General features: G+C 41.2%; 1 protein-coding gene across 1 annotated transcript in view; it reads left to right on the plus strand.

Moving 5' to 3' along the window:
- Positions 1 to 5,207: 5,207 nt before the first annotated feature.
- LRFN2 (leucine rich repeat and fibronectin type III domain containing 2) overlaps positions 5,208 to 19,480 on the plus strand; it is a 71,120-nt gene continuing 56,847 nt past the window's right edge. Inside the window, exon 1 of the mRNA XM_070949800.1 lies at positions 5,208 to 6,580. Within this exon, the coding sequence (XP_070805901.1) occupies positions 5,208 to 6,580 (1,373 nt within the window). The remainder of the gene's footprint in view (positions 6,581 to 19,480) is intronic.

Genomic DNA, 19,480 nt, shown 5'->3' on the forward strand with positions numbered 1-19,480 from the left:
GCCCATATCTTTCCTTCCATTCAAATGACTTGAAAGATGTACTTCGTTTCAGATCAAGGTCAATGTGAATCTTGGAGATTACCAAAGATGTTTTTCAAGAGGCATTTGTACTTTCTGGTTTTTCTTTGAAGACGTTTCGCTTCCTGTCCAATAAGCTTTTTGGATGGCAAGCGAAACATCTTCAAAGAAAAACCAGAAAGTACAAATGCCTCTTGAAAAAGCACCTTTGCGATAACCATGACATGGATGACTGAGAATCTCCATAGACATCTTGGGGATTAGGAGTAAGGTTGCCTAGGAACCTTCTAGTCCTAGGAAGGACTAGAAATGATCAGAGATGTTTCAGGAGGCATTGCTCATGTTTCTCTTTAGTTTTTTCCCCCACTCAGGCAATGTTTTCTGTTCTTGGGACTGGTTGCATTTGTTTTCAATGTATCTCGTGGAACTGTAGAGAGGTGAAAGGGTTTATTTAACCCCTTTATAGTTTACATATGTGGAAAGTGTGGTTTACACTTAGAAGCATAGAGTTGGAACTTTAGTACTTTAGAAGCCATGTAATCCAATCCCTTATGAGCACGCACTTGTTCTCTCAAAGCAGCAGTGACAGAGTTCCACATATATTTAATGTCCCACTCAACAAAATCCACTTTAAGTTTTTCTCTGGGATAGAGTGATCAGCATCATGAGCACAAAAAGAGAACAGAAGGCACCATTTGTATTTGTGTAACTTTCATAATACGCAGAGCAGAGGTGGTATTCAGCAGGTTCTGCCAGTTTTGGAGAACTGGTAGTGGAAATTTTGAGTAGTTCAGAGAACCAGTAAGTACCACCTCTGACTGGCCCACCCCATCTATTCTTTGCCTCCCTAGTCCCAGCTGATTGGGAGGAAATGGGGATTTTGCAGTAACCTTCCCTTGTGGTGGGGAGGGAATGGAGTTTTTACAGTATCCTTCCCCTGCCACACCCACCAAGCCATGCCCACAGAACTGGTTAAAAAAATTTGAATCCCACCACTGACGCAGAGACTCTCTTGCTCTTTCATACATACACCTGGAAAACTTAATTCCTAGGTATTAGAAGTTATAAACATAATTTAAGATGTCCTTTCTTTGATATTGTTACCTATCTCCCATAACTATGTTCAATTGCTACTCCTCAATTATGCTTCTTGATCTCAACTTGCTCTCAGGAGTGCAGTGAAACATAACGGCATCCTCCCCAAATGGTAATTGGGGAAATAGAACACGCTAAAAGGAGAAACTACACAAAAACCTTGGGAAAAAAATCAAATTTGGGCTAGGCAATAGGGGAAGGAGTAGGTAAAGAAATCTTTGCACATTGCTAATTAATTGTATCAAATGCTTTCTCAAATTGTTTTCTAAAGCCTTTTTTGTCTATTTGTTTATAGTTGCAGCTTCTAGGATAGCACACTAAATTAAAGCTGCAGAATATAATTATACTTAAGATTCCAAAAGCCCACTGTCTGTTACTAATGAATAAATACAACGCTCAAAGCTTTGCTAACTGTAACAGAGATTTGCATAAACAGCATGGTTACAAAGCCACAGGATTCTACTTTATAAGAGAAGGTAAAGCTAATCATAGGCTTGAATTGTCCTCTATTTATTTGCAGGGTTGAACATAATGGGATTCTTCTCCTTCTCCTTCTCCTTCTCCTTCTCCTTCTCCTTCTCCTTCTCCTTCTCCTTCTCCTTCTCCTTCCCCTTCTCCTTCTCCTTCTCCTTCTCCTCCTCCTCCTCCTCCTCCTCCTTCTTCCTCCTCCTCCACCACCACCACCTCTTCTTCTTCTTCTTCTTCTTCTTCTTCTTCTTCTTCTTCTTCTTCTTCTTCTTCTTCTTCTTCTTCTTCTTCTTCTTCTTCTTCCTCCTCCTCCTCCTCCTCCTCCTCCTCCTCCTCCTCCTCCTCCCCTCCTCCTCCCACTCCGCCTCCCCCTCCATTGCACTTAATGAACTAAGAGCTAAACAATTGTGAGCAGAAAAATTCTTACAGTACAAACATTTCTAGGAGATTACCTCTTCATAGGTCGCATCATGATAAAAAGAAGGGAAGTTGTGTTGTGTTGCATTGCTTTGCAGTTGTGAACTGTCTTGTTCTGGAAATGGACATTAGTAGGAATTCTCCAAGTTCAGCAAATCTCAAGGGCTGCTATAATCAAATTCTTAGTACTAGGAGCCTCGGATTCAAATGCAACAAAAGCAAAAGGTTACTGTTTCAATATTTTGCTAAGAAGTGATTTTTTTTAAAAAAAAAAAATTATTTCTGAAAAAGTCTAGCTTGTTCTGAGATAGTCTATTTCTAGATTTATACTTGTGCAGAATCCTTCATCATAAAACTAATTATCTCAAACATGAAGAAGGCTATGTTACCCTACTTGTTATATGACCTTTTCTTGTTTTAACTTACTTCTGCAGAGTATTAGCATGTCAAAAGAGAAAAAGAAGTCCTTTTTTCCTAGTTATAGATTCATTATTTAATTACATGGCTATTATTACATAGTGTTACTACTATTTTTTATAATCCGAACTGTCTACATATACAGAATATATCTGTATAGCTGATGTTTTTTAGCCGTTTACCACCTCAGTATCCTTTGGAACTAGGGAAAAAATGATCAATTAAGAGCTGTGATGGTGCAGTGGTTACAAAGCAGTATTGCAGGCTAACTCTGCTCACAGCCAGAAGTTCGATCATGACTGGCTCAAGGTTGACTCAGCCTTTCATTCTTCTGATATCAATAAAATGAGGACCCAGATTGTTGGGGATATGCTGACTCTGTACACCACTTAGAGAGGGCTGTAAAGCACTATGAAGTGGTATATAATTCTAAGTGGTGTTGCTGTTGCTAATATTGTTAATAAATAAGTGCATAGGACTAAATGCATAGGAACCATTCAGCTACTGAAGCAAAGATGTGTGTAAGGTAAAAGTAGAGGTTCCCCTCGCACATATGTGCTAGTCATTCCAAACTCTAGGGGGCAGTGCTCATCTCCATTTCAAAGCCGAAGAGCCAGTGCTGTCCGAAGACATCTCTGTAGTCATGTGGCCAGCATGACTAAATGCCAAAGGCACACAGAGTGCTGCTACCTTCCTATCAAAGGTGGTGCCTATTTTTCTACTTGCATTTTTTATGTGCAATTGCTAGGTTGGCAGAAGCTGGGACAAATAACAGGAGCTCACCCCATTACATGGCACCAGGGATTCGAACTGCTGAACTGCCGACCTTTTGATCGACAAGCTCAGAGTCTTAGCCACTGAGCCACCGCATCCCATTTAAAGATGTGTGTAATGAACAGTAAATCTGGCCACTGTGTGATCTTATGGCTAATTCTTTAGTGCACTTAGTGACTGAAAGAATTAAATCTACATGCTAAAGTAACTTTCCTAGTTACTTGAACCAAATTGTTTGAAAGTGAAAGTCAGGATCCACTAAATCCTCCTTTCTTTCTTCTCTCCTAATCCTTCCATATTGGCTCTTTTTTTTTATTAAAAAGTTTTACAAAAAACAAAAATTTTCTTCCCTCCCCTATTCCCCCCACCATTTCCCTCCCCTCATCCCACCCTCCCCCCCAGACTTCCCAGAGCAAAATACAAGGTGTTTCATTTAACAATCATAAACTAGATTAAACTACTTATCCTCAGACTACTAACTCCCCCCCTGAAACCTTAACTCCACTATAGATAACTAAATACCTCTAATACTTAACGTTCAATCATAAGCTATATGATATTTTCTTGTCTGATACTTATTTTGAATATAGTCAATCCATGTTCTCCATTCCAAAATATATCTTTCTTGTGTATAGTCCTTCAAGTACACTGAGATTTTCGCCATTTCTGCTAGGTCCGTTACTTTCAGTATCCACTCTTCAATAGTAGGCAGAGTCCTTCTTCCAGTATTGCGCTACCAACAGCCTAGCTGCTGATATTAGATTCAAAATCAATTTAGTCTCTAATACTGTACAGTCCATAGTTATACCCAGTAGGAACAATTGAGGAATAAATTTCAACTTCTTTTCAAAATATTCTGCATCACCCACCAAATTTTTATCCAAAATGCCTTGATTTTCTTACAGGTCCACTTCCATATTGGCTCTTAAAGCTCATTCTTACCACAAGTGATGATCTCTGATGACACAAGTTTCCATCATGTGAAGATTCAGAACACCCCAAAACTGTAACTTAAGTACTACAATTGCCCTTAAAAAAAAAAAAAAGGTTACAAATCTTTCTCACCCAAATATGAAAAAGAAAAACCTGGCCTCCTCAACATGTTTGATGCAGTCTTGTCTTTTTTGCAGCAATTTCCTACTCAATGTGATCTTCTCACAATCACACACAAAAGAACCCTTCCCTGAGCCCTCCTTTCATATGTAATGGAAGGCATTTAAATAAACATTTCCTGACACTAATACATTTGGGGAGGGGGAGTTCACGTTTTGTCTGCATGTAGTCAGTGTGTGTGTGTGGGGGGTTCCTATCTTGGTCTTAAATTTGCTCCAGGTCTGCTTGGAGTTTGGAACACACTGCAAGTGAACCGTCAAATGACTTCTGAGCTTTTTCCAACCCAGAGATGTTTGCAAGGAGTTAAATAAATGTAAGGTTTCCCCCCCCCAAAAGGAGTTTGCACCAGTGGTGAAAGCCAAATGTTTTTACTATGGGTTCTGTGGGTGTGGCTTGGTAGGCATGGTGTGGCTTGGTGAGTGTCGCAGGGGAAGGATACTGCAAAATCCCCATTCCCACCCCACTCTGGGGCCAGCCGGAGGTGGTATTTGCCGGTTCTCCAAACTACTCAAAATTTCCGCTACCGGTTCTCCAGAACTTGTCAGAACCTGCTGGATTTCACCCCTGGTTTGCACTCTCCAGCTGAAATAGTATTATATGATTAGCTAAATAAGAAATAGTTCTCAGAATAAAAGAGATGCCATTTGTGTCAATATACAGAAAAAGCAGCAGATTTAATCTTTCCTAAAAGTACCAACAACAGTATCTGGAAAAGAGCCATGAAACATAATCCCGTATATGCTTAGATTGCTCATGTCCTACTTGGTAAAATAACACTTCAGATGCCACTAGATTTTAAAATGTGCTGCTTTAGGGTTTCTTTTATTTTTTTATTTATAGGCATGAAAGCAATTCTCTAAAGTGTAACTGTTTCTCATTCTTGCAGGCCCCATCGTTGATTTACCATGGAAAAACTGTTCTGCAGCATCCTGGTGTTTGGAGTGGTTGTTGCAGTCAACGCCTGTCCAAAATACTGTGTTTGTCAAAATCTGTCTGAGTCGCTGGGAACACTCTGCCCTTCAAAGGGACTTCTTTTTGTTCCACCAAACATAGACAGGAGGACTGTTGAACTCCGACTTGGGGGCAACTTTATTATTAACATCAGCAGGCAGGACTTTGCCAACATGACTGGCCTTGTTGACCTCACATTGTCTAGGAATACCATCAGTTACATCCAGCCCTATTCTTTTGTTGATTTAGAAAGCCTACGATCTTTGCATTTAGATAGTAATAGGTTGCCTGAAATTGGGGAGGACATTTTGAGGGGCTTGATTAACCTTCAGCACTTGATTCTAAACAACAACCAACTAAATTATATTTCAGATGATGCTTTTGAAGAGTTTCTATTTACCTTAGAAGATCTGGATCTTTCTTATAATAACCTCAGAAGCATTCCTTGGGAATCCATAATGAAGATGATAAACTTGCACCAGATTAGTTTGGATCATAATTTGATAGATTATATCACAGAGGGGACCTTTGCAGATCTTCAGAAACTAGCCAGGTTGGATCTAACTTCCAACAGACTTCAGAAGCTTCCTCCTGATCCCATTTTTGCCCGGTCTCAAATATCTCCATTAACTACAACTCCATTTTCCCCACCTTTATCTCTAAGCTTTGGTGGAAACCCTTTGCATTGTAACTGTGAGCTACTGTGGCTACGGCGTCTGGACAGGGACGACGATATGGAAACTTGTGCTTCTCCTCCAGGTTTAAAGGGAAGATATTTTTGGTATGTCCGGGAAGAGGAATTTGTTTGTGAGCCCCCTCTAATTACTCAGCATACTCACAGATTTTTAGTTTTAGAAGGACAAACTGCCACTTTAAAGTGCAAAGCTATTGGAGATCCATCTCCCATCATTCATTGGGTGGCACCAGATGATCGACTTATGGGCAATTCTTCAAGAACAATAGTTTATGACAATGGCACTTTGGAAATCCTTATCACAACCTCAAAGGATTTTGGAATATTCACATGCATAGCAGCAAATGCTGCTGGAGAGTCTACTGCAACAATTGAGTTATCCATTATTCAGCTTCCACATCTCAGCAATGGTACAGGCCGGACAGCCCCTCCTAAATCAAGACTTTCTGACATCACAAGTTCCAGCAAATCTAATCGAGGAGAAAGCAAGGGGCCACCAGATAGGGCAGTCTTGGTTTCTGAGGTGACAACTACTTCAGCTTTAGTCAAATGGACAGTAAGCAAGTCAGCACCAAGAGTTAAAATGTACCAGCTACAATATAACTGCTCTGATGATGAAGTTCTAATTTATCGGTAAGTGTGAATCCTTTAGGAGGCAAATGGTGTAATTTCTTTAGCAGAGAAATTATAATGTGGATTTGTAGCATAAGTCTCCCTGTCTCATGTCTATCCGAGTGGTGGCATATATTATGAAATAGCAAAAATATCATATGCATATTGACAAGCATGCTTGGTATCTTTGCTGTGTATTAAGTAGTATTTTAAAAAATCTTGACCCTGATGACAGTATTGAACTATAGGTTCACTAATAAGATCCAATAAGAAATCTGTCCTCTTATGTCTAAATGTACTCTTTTTCCCCCCATCAAAATTCTTTCTTTTCCAGCTATGAGAAGCTGAAACTGCCTTGTATTTTGCTATAGATTCACATCACCTTTTAACCTTATACAATAAGCATGATGTCTTGAATATAAATGGTTGAATTGGCAATTGTGAGGTCATGTAAGGAAGCTGGTGATTTGCAGGCTAATAATACTGTGCTATTATGCATAGAGTAATAGCATGTGTTTTTAATCAAAGGGAGGAAAATATTTTGTGGGGATTGAAAACTCACAGGTGTATGATTTAGTAGAGCTAGGTTAAAATCTGTCCTTATGTTGGTGGCTTTGGACCAGCTACTGTCTCTCAGAACAACCTACCTGAGAAAATTGCTATTATCTGGATAAAATGAAGGGAAATTCCTGCAGGAAACAAAACTGAATCTATATCAAACAAATAAATAAAATCTTATGCCAGGAAAAGTGGCACAGCTTGTCCTCTTCTTGGCATATAGAACAAATTATGTATAATTAATCCTGAACATTTTCCCCTCCTCTCTAAATTCGTTACAATATAAACCAGGAAATAAAATACATTCTGCTGTCAATGAATTTTATTGAAGAGTATTATTATTATAATTATTATTTCATACATATTGCATACAACAGTGATCTTGAATGCCTTTCATTCAGATAATAGAACATTATTGTTTTCCCAAGGACATTCCTGACTTAGTCAAAGAGCTTTTTATTTATTTATTTATTTATTTATTTATTATCAAATTTATATACCGCCCGAAGGACTCAGGGCAGTGCACAGCCAAAGTAAAAAACAGATACAAACATTAAAATACAGTTAAAAAAAATATATGCGTTTGGCCCCAGAATTAAAAGAACAATAACAAACCTATTAAAAACATTTAAAAATGTGTTAAGCCAGCCCAGCTTGCTGAAAAAGATAGGTCTTCAGGGCACGGCGGAAGGCACCGAGGTCTTGAATTCTTCGTATCTCTGGAGGCAGTTGATTCCAGAGGGCAGGTGCTCCCACAGAAAAGGCCCTCCCCCTGGGGCCACCAGTCTACATTGCTTGGCCAATGGCACCCTCTCTGTGGGAACGCACAGGTCGGTGGGAGGCCATTGGTAGCAGCAGGGGGTCTTGAAGATATCCAGGTCCTATGCCATGGAGCGCTTTAAAGGTGATAACCAATACCTTGAAGCGCACCCGGAAGACCACTGGAAGCCAGTGCAGCTCAGGCAGGGGAGGTGTTATGTGGAAGCGCCATGCAGCTCTCGTAACTGCCCGTGTGGCCACATTCTGGACCAGTTGGAGCCTCCAGGTGCTCTTCAAGGGGAGCCCCATGTAAAGAGCATTGCCGTAATCCAGGCGAGAGGTGATGAGGGCATGCGTGACTGTTCACAAGGAATCCCGATCTAGGAAGGGCCGCAACTGGCGGATCAGGCGAACCTTATAAAAAGTCTCCCTGGCTACAGCTGTCAGATGTTCCTCCAAGGACAGCTGCATATCCAGAAGGACACCCAAATTGCGAGCCCTCAATAGTCAGTGATGGTGTCAACTGACTATATCGGGATGCCGGAAACCACAGCCACTCAGTCTTGGATGGGTTGAGTCTGAGCCTGTTTCTCCCCATCCAGATCCGCACGGCCTCCAGGCACCAGGACATCACTTCAAGGGCATCATTGGGGTGGCCCGGGGTGGAGATGTACAGCTGGGTGTCATCATCATACTGGTGGTACTTCACCCCGAAGCCACGGATGATCTCACCCAGCGGCTTCACATAGATGTTGAACAAAAGGGATGAGAGAACCGACCCCTGAGGCACCCCACATATTAGGCATCTCGAGGTCGGTCTCTGCCCCCCTGCCAACACAAACTGCGACCGGTTGGAGAGAAAGGAGGAGAACCACCGTAACACGGTGCCCTCCATCCCCAACTCTTCCAACCGGCGCAGCATGATACCATGGTCGATGGTATCAAAAACTGCTGAGAGGTCTAACAGGACCAGAACAGAGGAGCAACCCATGTCCTGAGCCCTCTAGAGATCATCTACCAATGCGACCAATGCCGTTTCCATGCTGTATCTGGGCCTGAAACCCGACTGGAATGGATCTAGATAAGATGTTTCCTCCAGGTATTGTGGAAACTGTCATGCGACCACACTCTCAACAACCTTCGCCACAAAGCAAAGGTTGGAGATGGGACGGTAGTTGGCTAATACTGCCAGGTCCAGGGAAGGCTTCTTGAGGAGAGGCCTCACCACCGCCTCTTTCAAGGCCATGGGGAAGTAACCCTCACTCAATGAAGCATTGATAATTTCCTGAAGCCAGCCTCGTGTAACCTCCCAGGAAGCCAGTACTAACCAGGAGGGACACAGGTCCAGCAAACGTGGCCGCACTAAGTCTCCCCAAAATCCTGTCCACGTCTTCAGGGGTCACAGAGTCAAACTCTTCCCAGATAACATTCTCAAGACTATTCCTTGCCACCCTGCCCGAATCTACCCAGTCAGAGTCCAAATCCCCCCGAATCTGTGCAATTTTGTCATACAGATATTGTCCGAAATCCTTGGCCCTGCCTTCCAAGGGGTCCTCCCGCACTCCCAGATGTAACAGAGAGCGGGTCACCCTGAATGGGATGGCCGGATGATCATCTGATGATGCAATAAGAGCAGAAAAGTAATTAAACTTTGCCACCTTTATCGCAACTAGGTAGGTCTTAATATGCGACCTTACCAGTGTTCGGTCAGATTCAGCGAGACTGGCCCTCCAACCGCTCTCTAGGCGTCTTTTCCAGCACTTCATCTCCCTCAGCTCCTCGGTAAACCATGGAGCCCCATGGGATCGGCACCGGGTCAGAGGCTGCAAAGGCACGACTCAATCTAAAGCCCCACCAGCCGCCCGATCCCAGGCAGCTACCAGGTCCTCGGCCGAGTCATGTGCCAGGTCCTCAGGAAATGGCCCAAGCTCCATCTGGAACCTATCAGGATCCATCAGGCACCTGGGGCGGACCCACCTTATTGGTTCTGCCTCCCTGTGGCAGGGTGCAGCAGTTCAAAGGTCCAGGCGAAGGAGTGAGTGATCTGTCCATGACAAGGGTTCCATCTCTATATCCCCTATAAGAAGACCACCAACCACTGGCCAGAGACAAAAATCAAGTCCAGAGTGTGTCCTCCCCTGTGAGTGGGGCCATGAACTAACTGGGTCAGGTCCATGGCCATCATGGAAGCCATCAACTCCCGGGCCATCTCAGACATTTCATCAACGGATGGCAAGTTGAAATCACCCATGACCATAAGCCTGGGTGTATCAACTGCCACTGTGACTATCACGTCGAGTAGCTCGGGTAGGGCCGTTGCCACGGGGCAGGGAGCCAGGTATGTTAACAACAAGCCCATCTGAACCCCTGACCCCACCTCACAAAGAGGGACTCACACCCGGCAATCTGTGGCACAGTGGTCTCCCTCGGACCAAGACCTTCTTTAATAATAACCGCCACCCCCCGCCCCTCCCCTGGGCCCTCGGCTGATGGAATGCTCTGAAGCCTGGTGGGCACATCTCAACCAGAGGAACCCCTCCCTCCGGGCCCAACCAGGTCTCCATAATACCCGCCAGGTCCGCTCCCTCCTCCTGTATAAGATCGTAGATGAGGGGGGGCCTTATTTACCACGGACCTGGCGTTGCATAGCATCAGCCGTAGGCCCAGGTCCTGGGTATCTGTGCAGCCTAGTACCCGAGAGCATTGGGGATTGGGGTGCGCAATTGGTCTCAAACAGCAAGTGTGCACCCCCAACACATGATATGCCCCCCTGCTCCTGCCATATCTGCCCCTCCCATCCACCATGCTGATAGTACATCCCTCATTAGGATGGCCCTCCATCACCTCCCCAGCCCCTCGTCCTGCACCCTCCAAACTGTTACTCCATGCCGGGCTCGGCTCCGACCTTGGTGGATTACCCCCCCCCCCAATCCCCCTTGGTCGTCCTCCCAATCCCTCTTAAAAGATTATTAAAAACCCTAATTAAAAAACCCTTTCATGGTTTCAATGACTATCTGCAAATTAATACAACCTAAGAAATAAAAGATTTTCCCCCAGTTCATGGAACCTGAAAATCTATCAAATTGCAAGTATTTGTGGTTCTAGAAATAATGGTGGTACTGGATAATAGAATGTATGTTCATTTCTCTAGAATTACAATGTTTTTACTTAGAATCTCAGTATATGCCCAGAAACTTTGATACCCTATTTATCTTTATAGAAATAGATTTTGTTCACAGGTGATTAAATTCACCTCCCAGAATTCCTAAGCCAACATGGTTCATGGATTGTAAAGGGGTTGGCCACCCCTGCCCTAGAAAGTAGTTCTTGATTAGAGACTCATACACAAGATCACAACTTTGGGATTGCTGGCAAGAATGTTTCCCTGGATCAGGCAGGGCCAGTTTAATGTTGCTGAAAATTAACTTCATTGATAATTTAATAGAATAGAATAGATTTTTTATTGGCCAAGTGTGATTGGACACACAAGGAATTTGTCTTGGTGCATATGCTCTCAGTGTACATAAAAGAAAGGATACGTTCATCAAGAATCATAAGGTACAACACTTAATGATAGTCATAGGGTACAAATAAACGATCAAGAAACAATATCAATAAAAAACGTAAGGATACCAGCACAAGGTTACAGTCATACAGTCATAAGTGGGAGGAGATGGGTGATGGGAACGATGAGAAGATGAAAAGATTAATAGTAGTGCAGACTTACTAAATAGTAATGATAGTAATGATGCTCCTACTCTAGAATGTATTTCTAAGAAGTACTTTCAGTGCACCAGTTTATGGCACATTTAGGTCCATTTTATTTTAGTATATTTCGTATTAAGGATGACGAAAAGATTACAAATTATTTCAGTTTGTGCAATAGCAATATTCATATTATAAATATGTATTTCAGATATTTCTTTAGATTAAATTGTGTATACAATATATATTTATTCGACATAATTTTGGGATATATATTTAAAATAATATCTAGATGTACTTATTTGGCATATATAAACAATTTTGACTTGACTTGATTACTTCTTATCATAGTTCAGCCTGATACTCAAATCATTTCTACTAGGAATATATTTCAAGTAAAATTGTTTAGGATTATTGTTCATAGATTATTTATGTTCTAATTAGTAGAGCTAGAATGGAGTTCAATGTATTTTGTATAAATGTTGAACATTAACAGTTCCTTATATTGAATCAGATTCCATCTATTTCAGTACTGACTTGCAGACCTGATTTTCCAGCTAGCCATTTCAATTTCCTAGACCCATATTGAGTTTTAGATGAAGGAACTGCAATTCAAATGGGAAATGGTACTGATATGCTGTGAAATGGCAATATTTCACTTAGGAATCTTTTCCCCACTTTACTAGATATGCAGTAACTGTGAGTTAAACTGGATCATCCAAATACAAAGTTTATGCTTTGCTGATGTTTGGGGATGAACTTCTGTGAAGGCACAGAATGTCAAGAAACTTTGCTTTAGCAAAGTTGTGTTGGTGAGTGTTGATGGAGATCATAATTCAACACATGGAGAGCTGTAGATTGAGAAATTCATACAAGCATTTCCAGCATTTATTGAATGTAAAAGTTAATTTTATGCTCCATATTTCAATTTTAGCTTCTCTAAGCAAACTTGGTTGAATGAATACCAAAGTTATCTTCTCAAATTCACATTTTGTCTGATCTTTAATCATTTCAAGATAGAAACTGTTTCAAAGCAACACTGATGTTCAGTCAGAATGTATGGCATGTGAGCTGACCAAATGAAAAGGTTTTGCAGGATAGCAATAGCAACAGCATTTAGGTATACTGCCCCATAATGCTTTACGTCACTCTCTGGAAGATTTATAATGTAGAAGCATAGTTTGCATAGTGCCCTCAACAGTCTGGTCCTCATTTTACCAACCTCGGAAGGATGGGAGACTGAGTTAAAACCTTGAGTCCCATCAGGATCAAACTTCAAGCTGTGGGTAAAGTTTGCCTACAATACTGCACTTTAACCACTCCACCACCAGGATAGACTGATATAGACATGGAACAATAATATGCATGCTCTAGTGTATGTACTGTAGTTGATATGTATTATATGCGTGTAAATAGTGATGGGGGGCATGATTGCTCAGCAGTTAAAGACGCTGAACTGGTCAGGTGGAAATTTTGTAACCCTAGTTCAAGACCCAAGCACTGTGTAGTGGGGTGAGCGCCCGTTCCTGCCCCAGCTCCTGCCCACCTAGCAGTTTGAAAGAATACAAATACAAATAGATTAATAGATACCACTGTGGTGAGAAAGTAACAGCATTCCGTGCATCTTTGAGATGTAGCCATGCTAGCTACATGATGTAGCAATAGCAATAGACTTATATACCACTTCATAATGCTTTACACCCTCTCTAAGTGATTTACAGAGTCAGCACATTGCCCCCAACAATCTGGGTCCTCGTTTTACTGAACTCAGAAGGATGGAAGGCTCAGTCAACCTTGAGCCTGTTGAGATTCGATCTGCCAAACTGTTGGCAGCTGGTGATCAGCAGAAGTAGCCTCAGTACTGCACTCTAACCACAGCGCCACCCCGGCTCATTCATGTTGGCTACCTGACCACAAATAATGTATTTGAACCAGGGGTGAAATGCTACTGGTTCACACTGGTTCCGGCAAACTGGTAGTGGTGGCTGTGGGTGGTTCAGAGAACCGGTAGCGACGGCAGCACAAGACTCCGCCAACCCACCCAGACATAGTTACTTCCTGTTCCTATGCGGAGTCTCCTAGCGCAGTCTCGTGCTGCCACCACTACCACAAAAAAAACCCTGTTTTTTACCCTCTGTGCATGCATGTGCATGTTGAGCCTGGATAGCTCAACAGACAAAAAAAAAAAAAAAAGCCCGTTATTAACATTCAGCTGTCTGTAATTATTGCAAGTTCGAATCTCGCCAAGGCTCAAGGTTGACTCAGCCTTCCATCCTTTCTAAGGTAGGTAAATTGAGGACCCAGTTTGTGGGGGCAATAAACTGACTTTGTATAAAATATACAAAAGTATGAAGGCTATTGCTTAACGCATTGTAAGCCGCCCTGAGTCTCCGGAGAAGGGCGGCATATAAATCTAATTAAAAAAAAAAATCACATGTGATACACACACATGTATGCACTTCTGAACCAGTAGAGAAGGTAAGTAGATTTCACCCCTGCTTTGGACAATGTTGCCTCTCTCTGCCAAGAAACAGAGAACAGCACTATCTCCTACAGTCGGACATGACTGGACAGGGAAACCTTTAATTTAAATACTTATGAAGGGGCATATTTACATAATAAATAAACAAGGCTATAGGATTGCAGTCTCAATGTTGCAAAATCATTATAAGACGTCATTGGATATCAAATACTGTGACTTGGTATTATGAATCCCATATATATATATAGTTTTAAACTTTTAATTTTTCAAAGAAATATATAAGGTAACTCATTCGAACAGTTTAAACATACATTTCTAATGAAAAATGCATGTGTTAAAAGAGACTCTGTCCTGGGTTGAAGAAATTAGCTTTTCCAAGATCCTAAGAAGAATTCTGTCCAATTTTGTGTCATTTCTCCAACTAGTGGAGGGAGGCACTAGTGGTTCCTTTTTCTTTCCCTCTGGGACAGAATACAATAAAATAAACCAGCACTGGTTGACAGCCACAAATCACTTTGCAATAAAGAAACAGCCATCAAATGGTCAAGAGTATAATATAGGTACAGCAATGACTTTCAACAAAACTAGGTTGTTGAACTCAGTTAATTTTTTTTCCTTATCTTGAAGACAGGCTTGTTGAAAATCTAACACCCCACCTCTTTCTCACTCCCATACACATTTTACCACTCTTATGTGAATCAACTCCCTGCAAATTCACAGATAGGACATAAACTGCTGTTTCTCCCTCTCCCCTGCTTGCTTCTGTCTTAGATCTCTTCTATCTACCCGATTCAGTCGATTTCCCTTTTCCCTGCTGCCTCATCTGTCCAGGAAATCAAATTTGATGTTTGCATACCTTGATCTTTCCTTGATTAATTTATTGGGCAATCCCCCATTGGTGAAACTTGCCAAAATTACCTACCACTTCTCTTACATCTATTTAGTGTTCTCTTTATGATCAACTCAGACTGGATCCTGCAACATTATCCTGGGCCATATATATTCGCCTTCATTCGTAACCTGTAAGATCATCAATTTACAACAATTAAAGCTACTTTCTTGTCGCTTTCTTGTAGCTTTAATATAACCCTTCTTCACCTCAAACACTACTAATGAAAATCTGACTCTCACTGATGAACTTGAGAAGTGATTTGTAAGCTGGAAGTCTTAACTTCTGACACTAAAATATAATTTAAATGCCTTGTTTCTTAGCAACAGTATATACATGTTTATCATTCCTTTTTCCCAGGTTTGAATTTGGGTTCCACTTCCTTGGTCAGGGCTCCCAACCCTCAGTCTGTGGGCTAGCACCAGGCCATGGCATGCCAGCAACTGGTACATGTAAACAAGCAAAGCTCTATCCACGGGATGCAGGCAGCACACAAAACCACACAGTCTGGGGAAAAATCTTTCTCCACAGAACAGGTCCCTGGTGCCCCAAAGGTTAGGGACTGCTGTTCTAGGTGAATTAGTTTCCCTTACTCCTGAAGAGCTCCATTAGTCTCATCACCATTAAGGATTTCTCTTAATTTAATTGCTTACTGGAAAAAGTAACTGTATTAGGCAGTAATGTTTCATTCAATATCCCTGTCAAGGTCTATGAAGGAACTGAGCCAGGGGTGAAATCCAGCAGGTTCTGACAGGTTCTGGAGAACTGGTACCAGAAATTTTGAGCAGTTCAGAGAACCGGTAGCAGAAATTTTGAGTAGTTTGGAGAACCGGCAAATACCATCTCTGGCTGGCCCCAGAGTGGGGTGGGAATGGAGATTTTGCAATTCCTTCCCCCAGGAGTGGGGAGGGAATGGGGATTTTGCAGTATCCTTCCCCTGCCATGCCCACCAAGCCATGCCCACCAAGCCACACAGAACCGGTAGTAAAAAAATTTGGATTTCACCACTGAACTGAGCTTTTCCATTGTGTTAAGCCAGTATTTCTTACAGTGTGATTCTAGGACCTATGTCCTCCACCAAGACTCTGTTAGGAACCCCCCAAAATAAAAAATATTTGTCACTTATTCAAGATATTTTCAAAAAATTAAAGCAATGTCACTTTTCTAATTATTATTATTTGTTAAAAATAAGGGCTCTTTTCAGGAAAAACATTTTATTTCTAATGGGTTTAATTAATATTGTTATTTTTTCCATAATTCAGTAAATAAATCGTCTAGGAATACATTAGATTTAATTTTTAATTTGCTAAAAATTGATAACTGTAGCTGCTTTTGGGGATTCTTCAATAATTTGTAGGAAAATGTGCATTGCAACATTATTTATAAAATTATTTTAGATATTATGTTGCAATGCACATTATCGCTTGCTTCCCTTGCCTCCTTCTGTGAGTGCCAATGTCCAGAGAGATAAATTAGTCTTTTTTAAAAAAAGGAGTTGATTCCTTGAAGGGCACAAGGACCCTCCTCCTTATAACCACAAATGTTGAATCCCAGAAAAAGAAATATTTATATACCATTTATATTCAATATCACTCCCCAATGGAATAGGCAAAATAGGACACCCCCCCCACCATCTCCAGGTAATAACAACACTAAAAGTATGGCCAGATACAACTGTTTGTTAGTAAAAGCAGTAAAAAAACTGCTTTATATGTGCCATAATGTATAATCTTGTTTAAATCAACTATATACCACAGGATTTACCTTGTCCTTTTTAAAATCAATCCCCCACACACACACAGACCATATTCTCTTAAATCCATGTATATAAGGGGTAAGTGTAAAATCTGCCAACTGTTTTGGAAAGCACCACTTATTCATTACAAATAAAGAGACATCTGGTGTTTCCCTGTCCTACTGTTGAAACCAAAATGGCAAAGGAGAGTGTTTACCATGACAAGAAGGGAGCATACCTGAAGCAGGAAAAAGAGACCAGGAGAAGCTGGGCCAATTCCAGCCCCTGACTTTATCATCAACCATATCTTTGATGAAGCATGCTAGATTACCAAAATTGCATTGAATAAATATGACCTTAAACTACCATAGTTAGCGGCTGAGGATGAGAACGGCAACATCATGAGCACATTGGCATTAAAAAGGTGTTACTATAACATGTTAGCAATGTGGTTGGGGAACCTGTGTGTTATGTTACATATTTAAAGTAAAGACACCCTTCCCCCAAATTTCATATAATCCCAATCCTGCATTCTGTTAAAAGGGAATTGAAGACTTGAATCTTCTCTAGGCACTGGGCCAGAACAGAGCCAGCGATCTATTAATTGTTATATTATTGCTATATAATTGTGGATCTGACATACTGTATATCAGATTTTTTTTTCCTCCCTGGTTTGACTAGTTCATTACTGAGGTTGGCTTTACTGATTTGCTTTTAATCCTTTGATTGGAGAAGTCTTAGAAATAGATCAAACAAGTGTATGGATGGATAAATCTACAAATTCTGATGTTCAGGAAGAAACTGGCTGTTGTAATGGCTTTCTCATATAGTATCAAGTATGGTACTTGCTGGATATGGTGGGGTTTACATAGGCTAGATTTTCTGGCTTGCATAGGCATTTGGGTTTCTGAGAGTTGCAAGTGCAGGAGATATGGAGGTCACCAGAATGGGCAAGGTAGACCTGGGGCTTTATCTTCAAAGTGAGTGTACAACACTGAGTTATTTGGAGACAAGTTGCCTTTGGTTTTCTCTCTCTTTCTTTTTTCTTTGTTTAAAGCAAGCTTGATGATTTTGGCTTTACAAGCATGGCTCCAAACCCTGCCTTAGGAACTGCGCTTACAAAAGGCTGACTGTGTTTCATGTAACATTGGTGTTAATCAGCAATAAAGTCACAGGAGTTACACTTGTGGAAGTGAATATATCACAGGAAGTTTTCAAGATGTCTTTGCGGTAACTATTTAAGCATGTTAATGTTGCTCTGTTTTAGTACTGCCTCCAATGGTTTATCTAGCTCATCAAAGGCTAAGCATTTGCTCTCGAGGCACATTCAGGATGAATCATGTCACGGTGCTTACCCACAACATCTGTCACATTTCCTCCCTTAGCTGGGTGGCATCTAAATGGCAAGGCTCACACTCGCGCTTTCAACACTGAGAAGATGCTTGCTTGAAACAGCATGTTTGCTAAACTTCAAGTGACTCATGGGTGAAATCGGGTGTTTTAACATTTTCATACAAGCCATCAATATTAAATGCCAACAAAGGAGACTGCTGGATCCCTCACCAACTAAAGTGTCCAGATTCCATTCTAACTTTCTTATGGCCTTTAGTCCTTGGCATTGTCTCCTGAATTTTAATTGAATTTTCAAGCTTCAAACAGGTATTATAAAATGACAAGGAGAGAGAGAGCACGCTCCTGTCATAGCTCTGAAGACCATCCTGCAGTAGCATTATTCCTAACAAGGAGAAAGTGAAGAAAACCTGGGTTGAGCCTAGATTGAATAAATGAATATAGGTATTGTGCCCAAATACAGTCACCATTTTCATCTTCAACCTGAAAAAAAGAAAGAATGCCTGGAAATCTGCCTTGGGGTTTCTTCAAGGTTGTCTTCCTTTGTAAACAAGTTTCAGTGTATATATATCCCGCAAATTAAGAAGGTCTGTTTTTTTTTTTTCCTATTTTAATTCTTAGGCTACTTGAGACATTTTTTCTAATGGTATTTTGGGGTTTCCTTTTTTGTGGGAGGTAGACTTTCTATCCACAAAGATTCCAAAAGCAATATTACTTCCTTCACACTGAATGAGAAGGAAAAAAAATAACCCAAGAACATTGTTTTGGTCAATATTATGTCCTATGTGTTACAGTGGTCATTAGTATCTGACAAGAAGTGACTCATGTTCATTCTCTGTCTTTGCCTCTACTTCCCCTTCTTATGGCTTCTGTAGTCTCTCCTTAACTGAAATTTAGGTCGCAAATTCTTAGAGACAGTGATTGGTCTTTTCTTCTTAGCAATAGCATTTAGGCTTATGTACTGCTCCATGGTACATACTTCTTGTTGTTTGCTCATATCCTATACTTAGAAATTTTTGCTATGCTTAGTGCAGTCTGAAAGTCCCAGGGACACAATGTTTTCACAAGTTTGGAATCCTTAGGAAGGAGATCATTAGTACCTGACAGGAAGTGACTCAAAAATGATACAAGTAAGCATGGGAAATTAATGGGATCTGAAATGACCATTGCAGGGGTGAAATCCAGCAGGTTCTGACAAGTTCTGGAGAACTGGTAGCGGAAATTTTGAGCAGTTTGGAGAACTGGTAGTGGAAATTTTGAGTAGTTCAGAGAACGGCAAATACCCCCTCTGTCTGGCCCCAGAGTGGGGTGGGAATGGAGATTTTGCAGTATCCTTCCCCTGGAATGGGGTGGGAATGGAGATTTTGCAGTATCCTTCCCCTGCCATGCCCACCAAGCCAGGCCCACAGAACCAGTAGTAAAAAAAAATTGGATTTCACCACT

The sequence above is a fragment of the Pituophis catenifer genome, unplaced genomic scaffold (assembly GCF_029215685.1).
Source record: "Pituophis catenifer annectens isolate HBS135680 unplaced genomic scaffold, rPitCat1.0.hap2 SCAF_1, whole genome shotgun sequence".
Taxonomy (NCBI): Eukaryota; Metazoa; Chordata; class Lepidosauria; order Squamata; family Colubridae; genus Pituophis; species Pituophis catenifer.